The sequence below is a fragment of the Sus scrofa genome, chromosome 14, assembly GCF_054392235.1.
Source record: "Sus scrofa isolate SSC_HxYL_T2T_F1_AM1 chromosome 14, Sscrofa_HxYL_maternal_Yorkshire_Landrace_v2.0, whole genome shotgun sequence".
NCBI lineage: Eukaryota > Metazoa > Chordata > Mammalia > Artiodactyla > Suidae > Sus > Sus scrofa.
Window position 1 is genome coordinate 61,783,200 of NC_139396.1, and position 14,450 is coordinate 61,797,649.

General features: G+C 43.5%; 1 protein-coding gene and 1 pseudogene across 7 annotated transcripts in view; both read left to right on the forward strand.

The window, feature by feature from the left end:
- Positions 1-13,522, forward strand: part of RNF10 (ring finger protein 10) — a 40,068-nt gene extending 26,546 nt beyond the window's left edge. The window contains exons 8-17 of one of the 6 annotated variants that reach the window (XM_013982944.3): positions 412-537; positions 784-1,060; positions 1,274-1,407; positions 2,570-2,687; positions 4,160-4,261; positions 5,955-6,110; positions 8,419-8,519; positions 12,035-12,092; positions 12,190-12,348; positions 13,236-13,522. In XM_013982944.3, the coding sequence (XP_013838398.1) occupies positions 412-537; positions 784-1,060; positions 1,274-1,407; positions 2,570-2,687; positions 4,160-4,261; positions 5,955-6,110; positions 8,419-8,519; positions 12,035-12,092; positions 12,190-12,348; positions 13,236-13,312 (1,308 nt within the window). In that variant the 3' untranslated portion in view covers positions 13,313-13,522. Of the gene's footprint in view, positions 1-411; positions 538-783; positions 1,061-1,273; positions 1,408-2,569; positions 2,688-4,159; positions 4,262-5,954; positions 6,621-7,235; positions 7,409-8,418; positions 11,860-11,961; positions 12,093-12,189; positions 12,349-12,622 lie in introns of those variants that run through there. The other 5 variants (XM_021072518.2, XR_014826920.1, XR_014826921.1 and 2 more) reach the window with 5 other exon arrangements.
- Positions 2,705-4,004, forward strand: LOC102166523 (RWD domain-containing protein 1-like; annotated as a pseudogene). The gene is made up of 2 exons (XR_014826966.1): positions 2,705-3,324; positions 3,597-4,004. The product of XR_014826966.1 is annotated as an RWD domain-containing protein 1-like (transcript).
- Positions 13,523-14,450: the final 928 nt, after the last annotated feature.

Below are 14,450 nucleotides of genomic sequence, written 5' to 3' on the forward strand. Positions count from 1 at the left end.
CAGGACATTTGTCTAGATGCATTTCAGGGAGAAGAAAAGCTCCATAGAAGTAGAACGTCCAGGTTGAGGTGGAGGTTGCCCAAACCCTTGTCTCCTGCATTGGGGCTCTCTCTCTAAGCATAGTTTGTAAAAACTAGAAGACTAGTTCTGTGTTCTTTAATTTCTGTCCAGGGAGCTTCTGTGTAGTGTTGTCATTGTTGTTAGAGATGCTAAGCAAAATACCATCCCATTTAAGTACCAGATGCCTTTGCGTCTTGTTTCCCTTAAAGGTTGAGAATTTTAAGTACCTAGACCCTTCCTTGTTGCCTTTAAATTTTGCTCCTGTTGAGAAAGGTCATTGTAAACTTTTGCCCTTCAGACTAAGTATGTTTCTGGAAACAGCTTTCTCTGGTTTTCTCTCTGGTGGTCTAGACTCGGGAAGAGGCTCTGTCAGGATTGGCTGAAAGCAGAGAGGCGGTCACTGGTGTCGTGGCTGCTTTGGAACAACTGGTGCTGATGGCTCCCTTGGAGAAGGAGTCTCTTTTTCAACCCAGGAAGGTTAGTGTCCTTGTTACACCAAAATGGCTGCCATTTTTCAAGTGCTGTTCTCCAGCTGGTAGGCCCTGCTAGGAGATCTGAACTTTTGGGGGAGAAGAGGGAACTATAAGTATTTTGTATGTGCTTAGTAGTTAAATCAGCGATGTTAAATCAGTGAATGTCACAGCCAAGATAAACCCATGAGAGGTAGGTTCCTGTGCTGCCTTGCCACTTGTTCTTTCTGTGACCTACAGTTTGTCTCAACAGGGTGTGCTAGAATATCTGTCTGCTTTTGATGAAGAAACCACCGAGGTTTGTTCTCTGGGCGCTCCTTCTCGTCCTCTTGCTCTCCCTCTGGTAGAGGAAGAGGAAGCAGTGTCTGAACCAGAGCCCGAGGGGTCATCAGAGGCCTGTAATGACTTGGAGTTAGCAGAAGACAGTCTTGGAGAGGGGACCATTTGTGCCGAGTCCAGCCAGCAGGAACCTGTCACCAAGCCAAGCATCACACACCTGAGCAGCTCTCCTTGTTACTACTTTTACCAAGGTGAGCCTCCCTGAGGAGGAGGGCTGGGTTGCCACTTAAAGTTGCAGAGAAGTGACCTGGCTCTCTAAGTAGAAGGAGGTATTGCCTCTAGATCTGGGGTGCTTGGGTCCGTTGTGCCTTGCAGCTTGGGGAGGGAGAGTTAGGCCTGGTATAAGGAGGGCCCTGCTTGAGGACTGGCCAAGACTGCTGTGTGATAGAGCCACTTGTCTTCAGCGGAGGATGGGCAACACATGTTCCTACACCCTGTGAATGTGCGCTGCCTTGTGCGGGAGTATGGCAGCCTGGAGCAGAGCCCTGAGAAAATCTCGGCCACGGTGGTGGAGATCGTTGGTTACTCCATGTCTGAGGTAAGGATCTGCTTTGGAGGTGGAGGGTTGGGGAGTGGCATTAACCTAATCTCTTTGCAGGGGGGGTCTAGCTGATTCAGATTCACAGACCTTCAAGGCCTTTAGTTTTTCCCCTGGCAGCACAGCAGGATTAAGGCTCTAGCATTGGCACTGCTGTGGTGTGGGTTCATTCCCTGGCTCAGGAACTTTGGCATGCTGTGGGCACAGCCAAAAAATAAAAGGCCTTTAGTTTTTGTGTTTTTAAGTCTTTTTGTTAGTGACGGTCCCTGTGAATTTTTGGAAAGTTAAAATGGTGCTCCCTTGCCATACTGACTGGTCAGTCACCATTGCTATCTGTATCACTGGTTCATTTATTGTGGTTTGGGAATAGAGATACCTCCTGCTTTTATTAGAGATAAATTTGTTTCTCTTTCTCCTTATTGCTTGGGAGACATGGTCAAGAAAACATAAAGTCCTTGAAGGCTTTAAGCTAGTTTACACAGCTTGGTATGAAATTTTGGCTTAGTAGATAGCTGTGAAATATTGTCTGGTAATTTACATATGTGAATTTTTGCCCTTTGAGATTTACCATTGTACCAATCACAAATTTGTTATGAATATTGTGTTTAGAGACTTTAAGTACTCTAAAATTTCCATCAAACATGCAGAAAAAGAATAAAAAGAAAATTAAATTGATGGGCTTCTTAATAACTATGAGGCCAGCAGGGCACTCCCAGTGGGCTTCATTTTTTTATTGTTTTAGGCCAGATTTTGTCCAGTAGGGAGATCTGCTTTATCTGCCTTCCTAATTAGCATTAATTCTATCAGTGGTTCCCAGATTTTTTTTTTTTTTTTTTTTTGCCAGCCAGTAACTCATCTTCCTTATCCCCCTCCCCCACTGTCAGTCATAGTTCTCCAGAAAATCAGAAACAGCTGATCATTTATTACCAGGCTCAGTTAATTCATTTGCACAAACCAAAAAAACTGCTTTTAGTTGCTGTTTCTATCTTACTGTAGGTTGACAGTTTCTGTTCAGCTTTTCAAAATGGTGATAACTTGAACACTATCGTTAGAGCCCAGTGCATCTGAGAATGTGTATTATACTGCTGGACATCTGAGGTGGGAACCTCTGCTCTGAGTTTGGCCTGGTCTTAGTTGAGTGTCAGTCCCTCTTCCCTTGTAGGATGTTCGACAGCGTCATAGGTACCTCTCTCACTTGCCGCTCACCTGCGAGTTCAGCATCTGTGAACTGGCTTTGCAGCCTCCTCTAGTCTCCAAGGAAACACTAGAGATATTCTCAGGTGAGAGAGTGCCTCAACTTTGCTTCCCTTTATAGTGGGGTTCAGGGATTCTTGTGACTAGAATGTAGTCTAAAAAGTGTAGGAGGGGCCACTGCGGGGAGGTTGCTCAGCAGGCCGCCTGGGTGTCTGGGCAATCCACAGGCTGCAGCGAGGGCCGCGATGACAGATTACGGCAAGGAGCAGCACAACAAGCTGGAGGCTCTGGAGTCCATCTACCCTGACTCCTTCACAGTATTATCAGAAAATCCACCCAGCTTCACCATTACTGTGACATCTGAGGCTGGAGAAAATGATGAAACTGTCCAGATTTCCCTCAAGTTTACATACAGTGAAAAATATCCAGATGAAGCTCCCCTTTATGAAATTTTCTCCCAGTTAAATCTAGAAGATAATGATGTCTCAGACATTTTACAATTATTAGCGTTACAGGCAGAAGAAAACCTTGGTATGGTGATGATCTTTAGTGACAGCTGTGCAAGAAAAATTAAAATAGGTCAAATAAAAACTAGAAGAGAAGAAGAAAAGAAACATAAAAAGAAGCAGAGGAAGCTGAAAGGCAATTATTCCATGGCACTCCTGTGACAATTGAGAATTTCTTGAGTTGGAAGGCCAAGTTTGATGCAGAACTCTTGGAAATTAAAAACAAACAGGAGTTCCCATCGTGGTGCAGTGGTTAACGAATCCGACTAGGAATCATGAGGTTGTGGGTTCGATCCCTGGCCTTGCTCAGTGGGTTAAGGATCCGGCGTTGCCATGAGCGGTGGTGTAGGTTGCAGACGCAGCTCGGATCCTGCGTTGCTGTGGCCATGGTGTAGGCCAGAGGCTACAGCTCCAATTAGACCCCTAGCCTGGGAACTTCCATATGCCACGGGAGCGGCCCAAGAAATGGCAAAAAGACAAATAAATAAATAAAAAGAAACGAATGAAAGAAGAAGACCAATCAGGAAAAAATAAATTAAGTGGGAGACAGCTATTTGAAACAGATCATAATCTTGATCTATCTGATATCCAGTTCTTGGAAGATGCTGGAAACAACGTGGAGGTAGATGAGTCTTTGTTCCGGGAAATGGATGACTTGGAGCTGGGGGATGATGAGGACGATCCAGACTACAATCCTGCTGACCCCGAGAGTGACTTAACCAATTAATGGACTGTCCCTTTCTGCCACAGCATCTGTGGCTATGCTGAGAGGGTGTTGATGTTCCTTTATTTTTTCTAAGAAAAAATAATTTTCAAGAGAATATTCTTCTGATAGCTTTTATCATTGAACTTAATAAACTGATCTTAAAATTTAAAAATAAATAAATAAAAAACGTAGGAGGAAATAAGCTGTGTCATGAGTCTCAGAATCTCCCAGTGATATTCATCCAGTCCATTTGGGCCACTCCTGTCCCCTTAGCTTTAGCCAGCTGGGTGGAGTTAATGGCCAGGTTGTCCTGGGTCTGCCTCCTCACGACCTCACTGATCCACAGATGACATTGAGAAGAGGAAGCGTCAGCGTCAGAAGAAAGCCCGGGAGGAACGCCGCCGAGAGCGCCGGATTGAGATGGAGGAGAACAAGAAACAGGGCAAGTGTAAGTTTAAGAAAGCTCATCTTGGAGTTCTTTTATTGGACAGTGGGTTAAGGATCTAGCGTTGTCCACTTCAGCAGCTTGGGTCGCTGCTGTGGTGCGGGTTTGTTCCCTGGCCTGGAATTTCCATATGCCATGGGCATAGCCAAAAATAAAAAACACTCATCTTTGACGAATACAACTGTGTATCATTGTACATCAGCTCTATGCCTGGGCCTAGGAGCCAGACTGCTTAGGGTTGTATCTCAGCTCTGTTACTTGCTTTCTTCAACTCTTACAAATGTGAGTTGTGAGAGTCCCTCTTTCATAGGCTTACCTGAGAATTAATGAGTTAATGCTGGTCAGAGTGCATAGCACATAGTTGGGAGTAAGATTAAGTTCATCCTCCACATAGTGGGTGAAAAAAACCTGGGGGGCAGAGAGGGAAATTGGAGACCTGCTAAATGCCGGAGATAACTGTCCCAATGTGTTCCCTGGATAGGTTATTGGCCTCACCTTTGACTCTTTGGGGGCATCTATACATGGCACATCTGCCAGGAGACTGAAATAGTAGAAAGCTGTTGACAAACTAGGAAATAAATGCAGGAAGTTAGATTTGAGCTCTTTCATACTATTAAGTATTAATTATTGATCTGGTTCTTTTTTTTTTTTTTTTTTTTTAAGGGCCGCAATTACGGTGTATGGAGGTTCCCAGGGTAGGGGTAGAATTGGAGCTACAGCTCCTGGCCTGCGCCATAGCCACAGCAACACCAGACCCGAGCAGCTTCTGCAACCTACACCACAGCAGTGCCAAATCCTTAACCCACTGAGCGAGGCCAGGATTGAACCTGCAACCTCATGGTTCCTGGTTGGATTCGTTTCTGCTGTGCCACGACAGGAACTCTATATTGATCTGGTTCTTTCTTTCTTTATTTATTTTGTCTTTTTACCGTTTCCAAGGCCGCTCCCTCAGCATATGGAGGTTCCCAGGCTAGGGGTCCAATTGGCGCTGTAGCCGCCGGCCTACGCCAGAGCCACAGCAACACAGGATCTGAGCTGCGTCTGTGACCTACACCACAGCGCATAGCAACGCCGGATTCTTAACCCACTGAGCAAGGGCAGGGATCGAACCTGCAACCTCATGGTTCCTAGTCAGATTCGTTAACCACTGAGCCACAACGGGAACTCCTGATCTGGTTCTTTAACATGAGCTTCATTAAACCCAGGATCGTGTGACCTGAGGGCCTAATTAATCTCCAGAAAACAAGGAATCGAGTTCTTGGCTAGTAAAAGGACTTAACTATTTTGACTCCATATCATATAGTAAAGATAAACTTTACTTCTTCAACTGGCATAAGTATACAGCTGGCATCCCAGTGTTGTGTGCTATTTGGCACAAGTCCTAAACATTTGAGAAAAGTGATGTTTGAGGAATAAAGATTTTTTTGTTTTAACTTTTTAATATGGAAGTATTCAAACACAAGTATAGAGAATAGTACAATAAACCCCAAGATTTATCACCCAGTTTCAACTGTGAATAGTTAGAACAAGGCTTTTATATTAAAGACATGAATTGACAATTATTATTAATTTGGGTTTTAAAGCTCTGTCTATATCCTTCAGACCCCTGGGGGATTCACCCTAGTTGTCCACAACTGTTGAAAAAGATTTGAGGAATTCTGTAATTGGGCCTACCATTTTTGTCTTTCCTTTGCAGATCCGGAAGTCCACATTCCCCTAGAGAATCTACAGCAGTTTCCTGCCTTCAATTCCTATACCTGCTCCTCCGATTCTGCTTTGGGTCCCACCAGCACTGAGAGCCATGGGGCTCTCTCACTCTCTCCTCTTAGCAGAAGTCCGGGTTCCCAAGCAGGTAAATAGAGTTGGGATTTATGAAGTTGACCATCAGCCACAGACCTTAAGCAAAGACCTAGTGTCTGAATTTACAGTGTTGACCTACTTGGTGGGGTCTTTTGGTGACTAAACCTTATTTGGGTAGTTGATGTATTCTTGAGATACATCAAATTCTTGCCATTTATTTCACCTTTCCATTGGCTATACTGGCTACCTTATGCCCTGCTAGCTTTCAAAAATCTCAAGGTAGCTTCATACATCAGCATGGTTAAACCTAGATTCTTCTCTGCAACTCAGCTGTTTTATATCTAGTTTCTACCTTTGGGATACTCCCCCTGTATGTGTAAACATCTATATATGTGTCTTCTTATTGTGGCATTGTTTATGATGGGGAGAAGCATACAAAGTCTGCTGCTTAGGGAAATGGCTAAATTATAGCATTTATACTATGAAATTCTTTACACCTATTGAAAAGGGAAACAGCTTTCTTTCTGAATTAATAGGTAGACCTTTACGATAAAAGGGAATTGTAGAACGAAATGAAACACTATTTTTGGGTTATAAAAACCCGCACAAGGAGTTCCCATCGTGGCACAGCAGAAATGAATCCGACTATGAACCACGATCAACATTTTGGGTTTGATCCCTGGCCTTGCTTAGTGGATTAAGGGTCTGGCATTGCTGTGAGCTGTGGTGTAGCTCACAGACATGGCTCCGATCTGGCATTGCTGTGGCTGTGACATAGGCTGGCAGCTGTAGCTCTGATTAGACCCCTAGCCTGGGAGTCTCTATATACTGCAAATGTGGCCCTAAAAAGCAAAAAAAAAAAAAAAAAAAACAAAACCCAAACACCCACATGAAACAGTGGGTGTTTATATATCTAAATGTATAGAAAAATATTGGGATGATTGTTTTCCAAATCAGTGAAAGTGTTCCACTCTAGGGAGTAAGATCAGGATTGAGAAGTTGTTGAAAGAGGCCTTCAGCCTTGTAAAAATATATATGTTTTAATATATAGATAGGATGTATTAATGTGTTATGAAATTAAACACTTAGGAGTTATAGGACTTCCTCCTGTGTCTCAGTGGTAACAAACCTGATTAGTATTCATGAGGACGTGGGTTTGATCCCTGGCCTCACTCAGAGGGTTAAGGATCTGGCATTGCTGTGAGCTGTGGTGTAGGTTGCAGACACGGCTCCAATCTGGCATTGCTGTAGCTGTGCCATAGGCCGGCAGCTGCAGCTCCAGTTTGACCCCTAGCCTGGGAACTTCTGTATGCCAAAGGTGAGGCCCTAAAAAGCAAAAAAAAAAAAAAAGTTATAATGTCAGAAGGCTATCTTTTCTAATCTTTATCCACCCAGCAGATAGTTTTTGTCCAACATTTTCAACAAAATGCCCAAGATCAGAATATTTAAAACTTTAGTGACCCTTGTGATCATTGCAAAATGTGTCTATCACTTTGCAGATGTAGGAGCCTGAGACTAAGGCAGGGACTTAGTGGCAGGGACTGGGACTAGAATCTGGATCTTGAGGGCTACACAACCATTATGCTCTTCAATTTAACTAAGAAAAGAGCTGCTGTACAAAGGAACATGCCAAAACATTGAGTGCATCACCTGTGATATAAAGATTGTGTTTTCACACATTGGTTTTTCTGAAGGTATGTAGGCTTTAATGTATTTAAACAATTGGATGGTCCTAGGAATAAAAGTACTGCACAGCCCTGGCTGACTGGAAAGGCATAAATGGGCCTTTCCCTCTCGGCCATGATCAGGGCAGTGGGTAGACGTGTATAAAACTTTCAACTCTAGGTCAGAAAGGATGGAGAAGACTATTACCTAGGGAGTTTCAGAAGAATGCTTGCATCTTGCTGGATTTTTTTGATGTGTATGTTTTGGATTCTAACTGAATATTCCCAGGTCATAGACATCTGTTAATTGGTACAAAGGCTGAGCTGATTATATTTTCTCTCTTTCCTGGAGCTTTTTCATCCATATAAAACCAGTCCCTGACAGTCCAGTACCTAGGCCTTAAAAGCCAACTGATGAGGAAAGGGTTTTTCTTACTGTTTTTGCTATGCCTTCTTGTTACTGTAACTGTGAAATTTTTCTCTCCCTATACTGATCACTTGTGTGAACAGTAGGCCATGTTCTTTTTTTCTGAGAACATGGCAGGGTTGAAGATGGATCAAGGTTAGCTTTTCGAGGCAGGGTTGGTAATTGTCCAGACCTGATTCTGATTCAGGGTTCATCTCTTTTCTCTTACTAACGGGACCCTAACTCTTTGGAACTTGACTTGTATAATTAGGTCTCTGTTTCCCTTTCAGACTTTCTCCTGACCCCTGTGTCACCCACTGCCAGTCAGGGCAGTCCTTCATTCTGCGTTGGGAGTCTGGAAGAAGACTCTCCCTTCCCTTCCTTTGCCCAGGTAAATCCTTTGCTTGTGAAGCAGCCCAAGGGTACTTAACATGAACTCTGCTGCTTGTTCTTTCTGGCAATCCCTTTGTTGGAGCAGGGGAGATTTACAGACTGATGTTGCACTGACTCTTAATCATGGAAGGCTTTTTTTTTTAAGAGGGGAGCTCATGGATTTAGTCACAGATATTACCATGGACTTAACAGGGAATGAGGCCAAGAGTAGCTGAAGAAGAATCAGAGTTTTAATTATTTAACAAATCATTAAATACTTGTGTATTGAGCACTGTTTCAGGGGCTAGAGGTATATGTCAGTCTGTTTTAACTGGTCCTTGGTTCTAGGACCTCTCATTCAGGTGGTATATATCTGTAGCATATAATAAAACCATTCTTCTTACTTTGGGAAGGGAAAGGTTGTCCTGGTTATCCTATAACTAGCCAAACCAGCTTTCTTGGGGAGGTGAATTGGAGGCAACATTAGGCTAATGAGAGTCGATGACAAATCAGTGCTGATTTTTATAACAAGCAAACCCTCATCATTCCTACGTTCAGGTAACTGAGGAAGATGGACAGACAGTTCAACAAAGCACCCCCATAAGAAGTTAGTATTCACTTCTTTGGAGCTAGTTTGGAATCATTAGGTTAACAGTTCTGTAGAGCAGTTATTTGATATGGATGCTTCTCACGTAAAAATGGCAGTTCATGCATGCTGAGAAATGAGCAGAAATTGAACTTTGATGAGGAGAATCCTTAAAGTCAAGGAGGATGAAATAATTGAGAGCAATCCTGAAAATGAACTGCTAGGTTTCAGAGGTTATAAGCAAGTGACCTAATTTTTATTGCCATTGCTATTTGCTTTTTTCAACTTTTTATTTTGAAAAACCTCAAACTTAAACAAGTTGAAAGACTAGTATAATGAACACTCATACCTTCCTACTGGATTACCTATTGTTACTAATTTACTAGCTTTCTCTTTTTTTTTTCCTATATTGAAACTAAGTTACAGACTTCATGAATGACACTTCATTACTAAATAGTTGGGAAATACATGTACCTAAAATGACATTCTCCTGTAAAACCACAATTATTTTTATCACATAGAAAACAATCAACTGATTTTTTTAATAAGATCTAAGATAGCACATATTTCTATTTTCCCATTTGTCTCAGTGTCCTATATTGTTTTCAGTCAGGTCTAACCAAAGATGATTCATTGCATTTACTTTGTCAAGTCTCTTTAGTCTCCTTTGATACATAACAGTTCCTCTGGCTTATGGTTTATTTTAACCTGTGGCATGGAATTTTTTGGGGGGCGGGGGGGGTGGCCTTGTCTAGGGCCGCTCCTGAGGCATTATGGCAGTTCCCAGGCTAGGGGTCTAATCGGAGCTGTAGCCGCCAGCCTTGGCCAGAGCCACGGCAACTCAGGATCCAAGCTGCGTCTGAGACCTACACCACAGCTCATGGCAACACCGCATCCTTAACCCACTGAGCAAGCCCAGGGATCGAACCTGCAACCTCATGGTTCCTAGTCGGATTCGTTAACCATTGAGCCATGATGGGAACTCCGGCATGGGTATCTTTGAAGCATCCAAGCCAGTTGTTTTATAGATTGTCCTACAGTTGGATTTGTCTGATTTGTTTCTTCATGAGTGAATTCAGATTAAACATAATAAACATCTTGGGTGTTCCTGTTGTGGTGCATTGGCATTGTCTCTATGGCTGCAAGGGTTTGATCCCCAGCCTGGGGCAGTGGGTTACAGCTCTGGCATTGCCACAACTGTGACATATAATATAGTTTGCAGCTGTGGATCATATTTGATCCCTGGCCTGGAAATTTCCGTATGCCATGGGTGTGGCCAAAAATAGAATAAGTAAATGTAAACATTTTTGGCAAGAGTTAAGTGTAGGTGATACATCCTTTCTTTCTTTTTTTCTTTTTGTTTTTTTAGGGCCACACCCATGGCATATGGAGGTTCCCAGGCAGGGGGTCTAAATTGGAGGTACAGCTGCCGGCCTACACCGCAGCCATCTTGAAATGCCAGATCTGAGCCGTGTCTGTGACCTACACCACAGCTCATGGTAACGCTGGATCCTTAACCCCGAGTGAGGTCAGGGATCGAACCTGCAACCTAGTCGGATTTGTTTTTGCTGTGCCACAATAGGAACTGCTCTTTTTCTCTCTTTTTTTTTTAATGGCCATATTTATGGCACATGGAAGTTCCTCTGCCAGGGATTGAACCTGCACCTCCGCAGCAACCTGAGCTTCTGCAGTTGGATTCTTAACCCACTGCACCATGATAACTCTGAAGTGATATATCTTAATGATTTTGTAGGAGTAAGATGATTCAGATGGTGTACTATTGGACCCCAATTGCCCAGTGACCAAGGGAGCAGATCATCAAAATGGTACATGGTGCAGAAGGGTTATCAGTGAAATCAGCATCTGGAGTTGCTACAGTGGCTCAGCAGTAATGAACCTGACTAGTATCCATGAGGATGCAGGTTTCATCCTTGGGCTCACTCAGTAGGTTAAGCATCCAGCGTTGCCATGAACTATGGTGTAGGTCGCAGACGTGGCTCAGATCCTGTGTTGCTGTGGCATAGGCCAGCAGCTACAGCTCCGATTTGACCCCTAACCTGGGGTCAAATTTTCAGGGCCACATGTGTGGCCCTATAAAAGCAAAAAAGAAAGGAAGAAAGAAGTCAGTATCTGCCAAACTTACCTTGTATAAAATGTGCAAACGTCACTTTGGAACACATACTTGAGGACAGGCATTCCTACTTGAATCTTGTGGGGCTTGTCTCTTGGTAAGATTCACCCTGCTTTGAGTGGCATTGCAGGTGTGGCAGATGATAGATACTCTGTGGCCCTCAACAAGCTAGTCTGGGCCAAGTGAAGTGAAAAAATTCCCCACTTGGGGTCAGGAGGGATTATTCTGATTTTACTGTACTTGGAGGAATCTGGTCTGTGGCTGGATCTAAAAGTTAATAGTTGGAGCTATTGGAAAAGCAAAGACCGAAAAGTAATTAGGGCTGTGGGAAGCAGTATCAGGGTAAAGTTAAATTGGTTTTCACAGCTTTAAGTAACTGAGGTTTGATAGCCGGGTGGTATGCTTTAAATTTGGAAGGTCCTATACTCTCCTTACTCCAAGAGGTGGTTGTTTTTAGGATTCTCCAGAACAGTGGTAAAATTTCTCAGAAGCAGGATATGACAGACACAAAGTCAGGATTCCCAACTTGAGAATCTGAGTATGAATCTTGTGTGCCTTGTTTGCAATGTTCTTTACCTATTTCCATAGGAACAAAACAGCTTCTGCTTTCGCAACTTGTGGATTTCACTATCAGTCCCATTGGTCAGGATATGGGGGACATGACCAAAACAGTGTGTTACAGGAGAACTGTCTAGAAAATCTTTTCCCCAGAGGTGGTAGTTGGTTCTTTGTCCCCCATACCAGTTAGTATCAAGGTAGGAGTCTGGAAAGGAAATGGAGTCAGTTACTTAAATTCTCCCCTTTCCCACTTTGGCAGATGCTGAGAGTTGGAAAAGCAAAAGCAGATGTGTGGCCCAAAACTGCTCCAAAGAAAGGTGAGAATGTCCCTCTGATAAAGGGGAAATTTCGCCCCTTTCAGAAAGTAAAAGTCTCTAGAGTTGTTTCTGTAATTTTAACACTGGTATTTTTTAGATGAAAATAGCTTAGTTCCTCCTGCTCCTGTGGACAGTGATGGGGAGAGTGATAACTCAGACCGTGTTCCTGTGCCCAGTTTCCAGAATTCCTTCAGCCAAGCTATCGAAGCAGCCTTCATGAAACTGGACACGCCAGCTACTTCAGACCCCCTTTCTGGTAAAGGCACAGAGATTGGGTGTTCAGCTCAGGGTCATCATTCCCTGCTGGATCCAGTGGCAGACATCACTAATCAGTTGGCACTTTTCCCCCTGAGCCTTACAGCTCACAGTCTGGTGTCAACTAACAATCTGTTTGCTATGTCAGATAGCACCTTTTTGCACCCCACATGAATTCTTAAGGCCTTGATGTGAAATTCTGAGGAACTTTTTTTTTTTTTTTTTTTTTTTTGTCTTTTTTAGGGCCGCACCCCACAGCACATGGAGGTTCCCAGGCTAGGGGTCGAATTGGAGTTACAGCTGCCAGCCAGTGACACAGCCACTGCAACGCCAGATCTGAGCCGAGTCTGTGACCCACACCACAGCTCATGGCAACACTGGATCCTTAACCCACTGATCGAGGCCAGCGATCAAACCTGCCACCTCATGGTTCCTAGTTGGATTCGTTTCCATTGCACCACGACGGGAACTCCAGGAACTTTCTTAACATTCTAAGACACAGTGGTGAAGGGTAGATTTCTGAATCCTGAGATGTTGAGAGTGGCTGATGGAAGTCAGGCCCGAAGTGCACCCCCAGTTTGCAGTATTCATGATTAGACAACACTAGCATTTGTGGTGTGCTTCCTGTGTGCCTAGCATTTTGCTGATCTTATTCTCTCAAAAACCATATTAAATGGGCATAACTCAGGTTACAGATGAGGAACTGGTCTTGGGACATAAGTGATGTGCCTGAAGACACATCCAGGGTGTGCAAGGACTGGTATTTGAATCCCTGCAGTCTAATTCCAGAGCCTGCACTCCTTGCTGCCTATAACTCTCATTAATTAGAATTGGCCAGGGGGCAGAAGGACGGCAGTTTAAGCTAAACTCTTTCTGTTTTCTGTTTAGAAGAGAAAGGAGGAAAGAAAAGAAAAAAACAGAAACAGAAGCTCCTGTTCAGCACCTCAGTCGTCCACACCAAGTGACACTACTGGCCCAGGCTACCTTGTCCATCTGGTCCTTTTTCTGCGCTTTCGTTTTGCTGCTGTAATTTTTAAGTATTTGAGTTTGAACAGATTAGCTCTGGGGGGAGGGGGTTTCCACAGTGTGAGGGGGAACCAAGAAAATTTTAAATACAGTGTATTTTCCAGCTTCCTGTCTTTACACCAAAATAAAGTATTGACACTCACAAGAAATCTTTTCCTGCCAAAGTTTAGTTTGTTGCCAGGTTAGTCTTTTTGACCCATGTGTAGTTAGTTTTTCTCAACCTAAAGTAAGTTTGTGACCCTTTAGCATCCCTTGAAGCAGCCCACACCAGTGTTATAGCACTGCTCTGCCTTGACGTCTCAGATCAGGGCATTATGCTTTTAGCACACCTATCAGTGTGTCTTTTAAAAATAGTTAAATCTTTCCTACCTCTTCAGTTCTCCTCTTGTTAAAGAAACAAGGATGGGAATGAAGGGGATTTAGGACACCCAGCTTGAATTGCAATTTTTCTTCTGACAAACAGCTAGGCTGTGGTGTTTGCAGACCCAGGTTGCACATGCATATAAGAAGGGTTTTGCCTCTAGAAGGTGGCTTTTTGGCGAGGAAAGCTGTAACAGCCATTGCCTAAGGGTGCCCTGGGACCTGGCATCCTTATGTCAGACTTGTTTTAGGTGACAGTGGCCTGAATTACAGAAGAGTGGCACAACTGGAGGCATAGCAGGACAGCTTTAAAAGCAGTGGGGTTGCCAACTGCCTCCCTCTTGTCTAGAGCAGTTTTATGCCTTGGTTTGAGTTGAATTCGAGTGATGTGAATTATTTTGCTGCTTAAAAAAGTGACTTCTAGGTATAATAGAATGTGAAGGCAAGTAGTTGCAATAAATCACCTGCATAAGCATTGTGAGCTTTCTGGTTTGTTATTACAGGTCAGCTGGTTATATACTTAATAGGTTAATGTATCAGCTACTTAGCTATTTTTGGCCTTGCCTATGGCATGTGGCAATTCCTGTGCTAGGGTTGGAACCCATACCACAGTAGTGACAACACCGGATCTTTAACATGCTGAGCCACCAGGGGAACTCCTGAGTGATGTCCATTTTATTAAGGAGAAAATAGGTCCTCGAAATGTCTTGAGTAGGT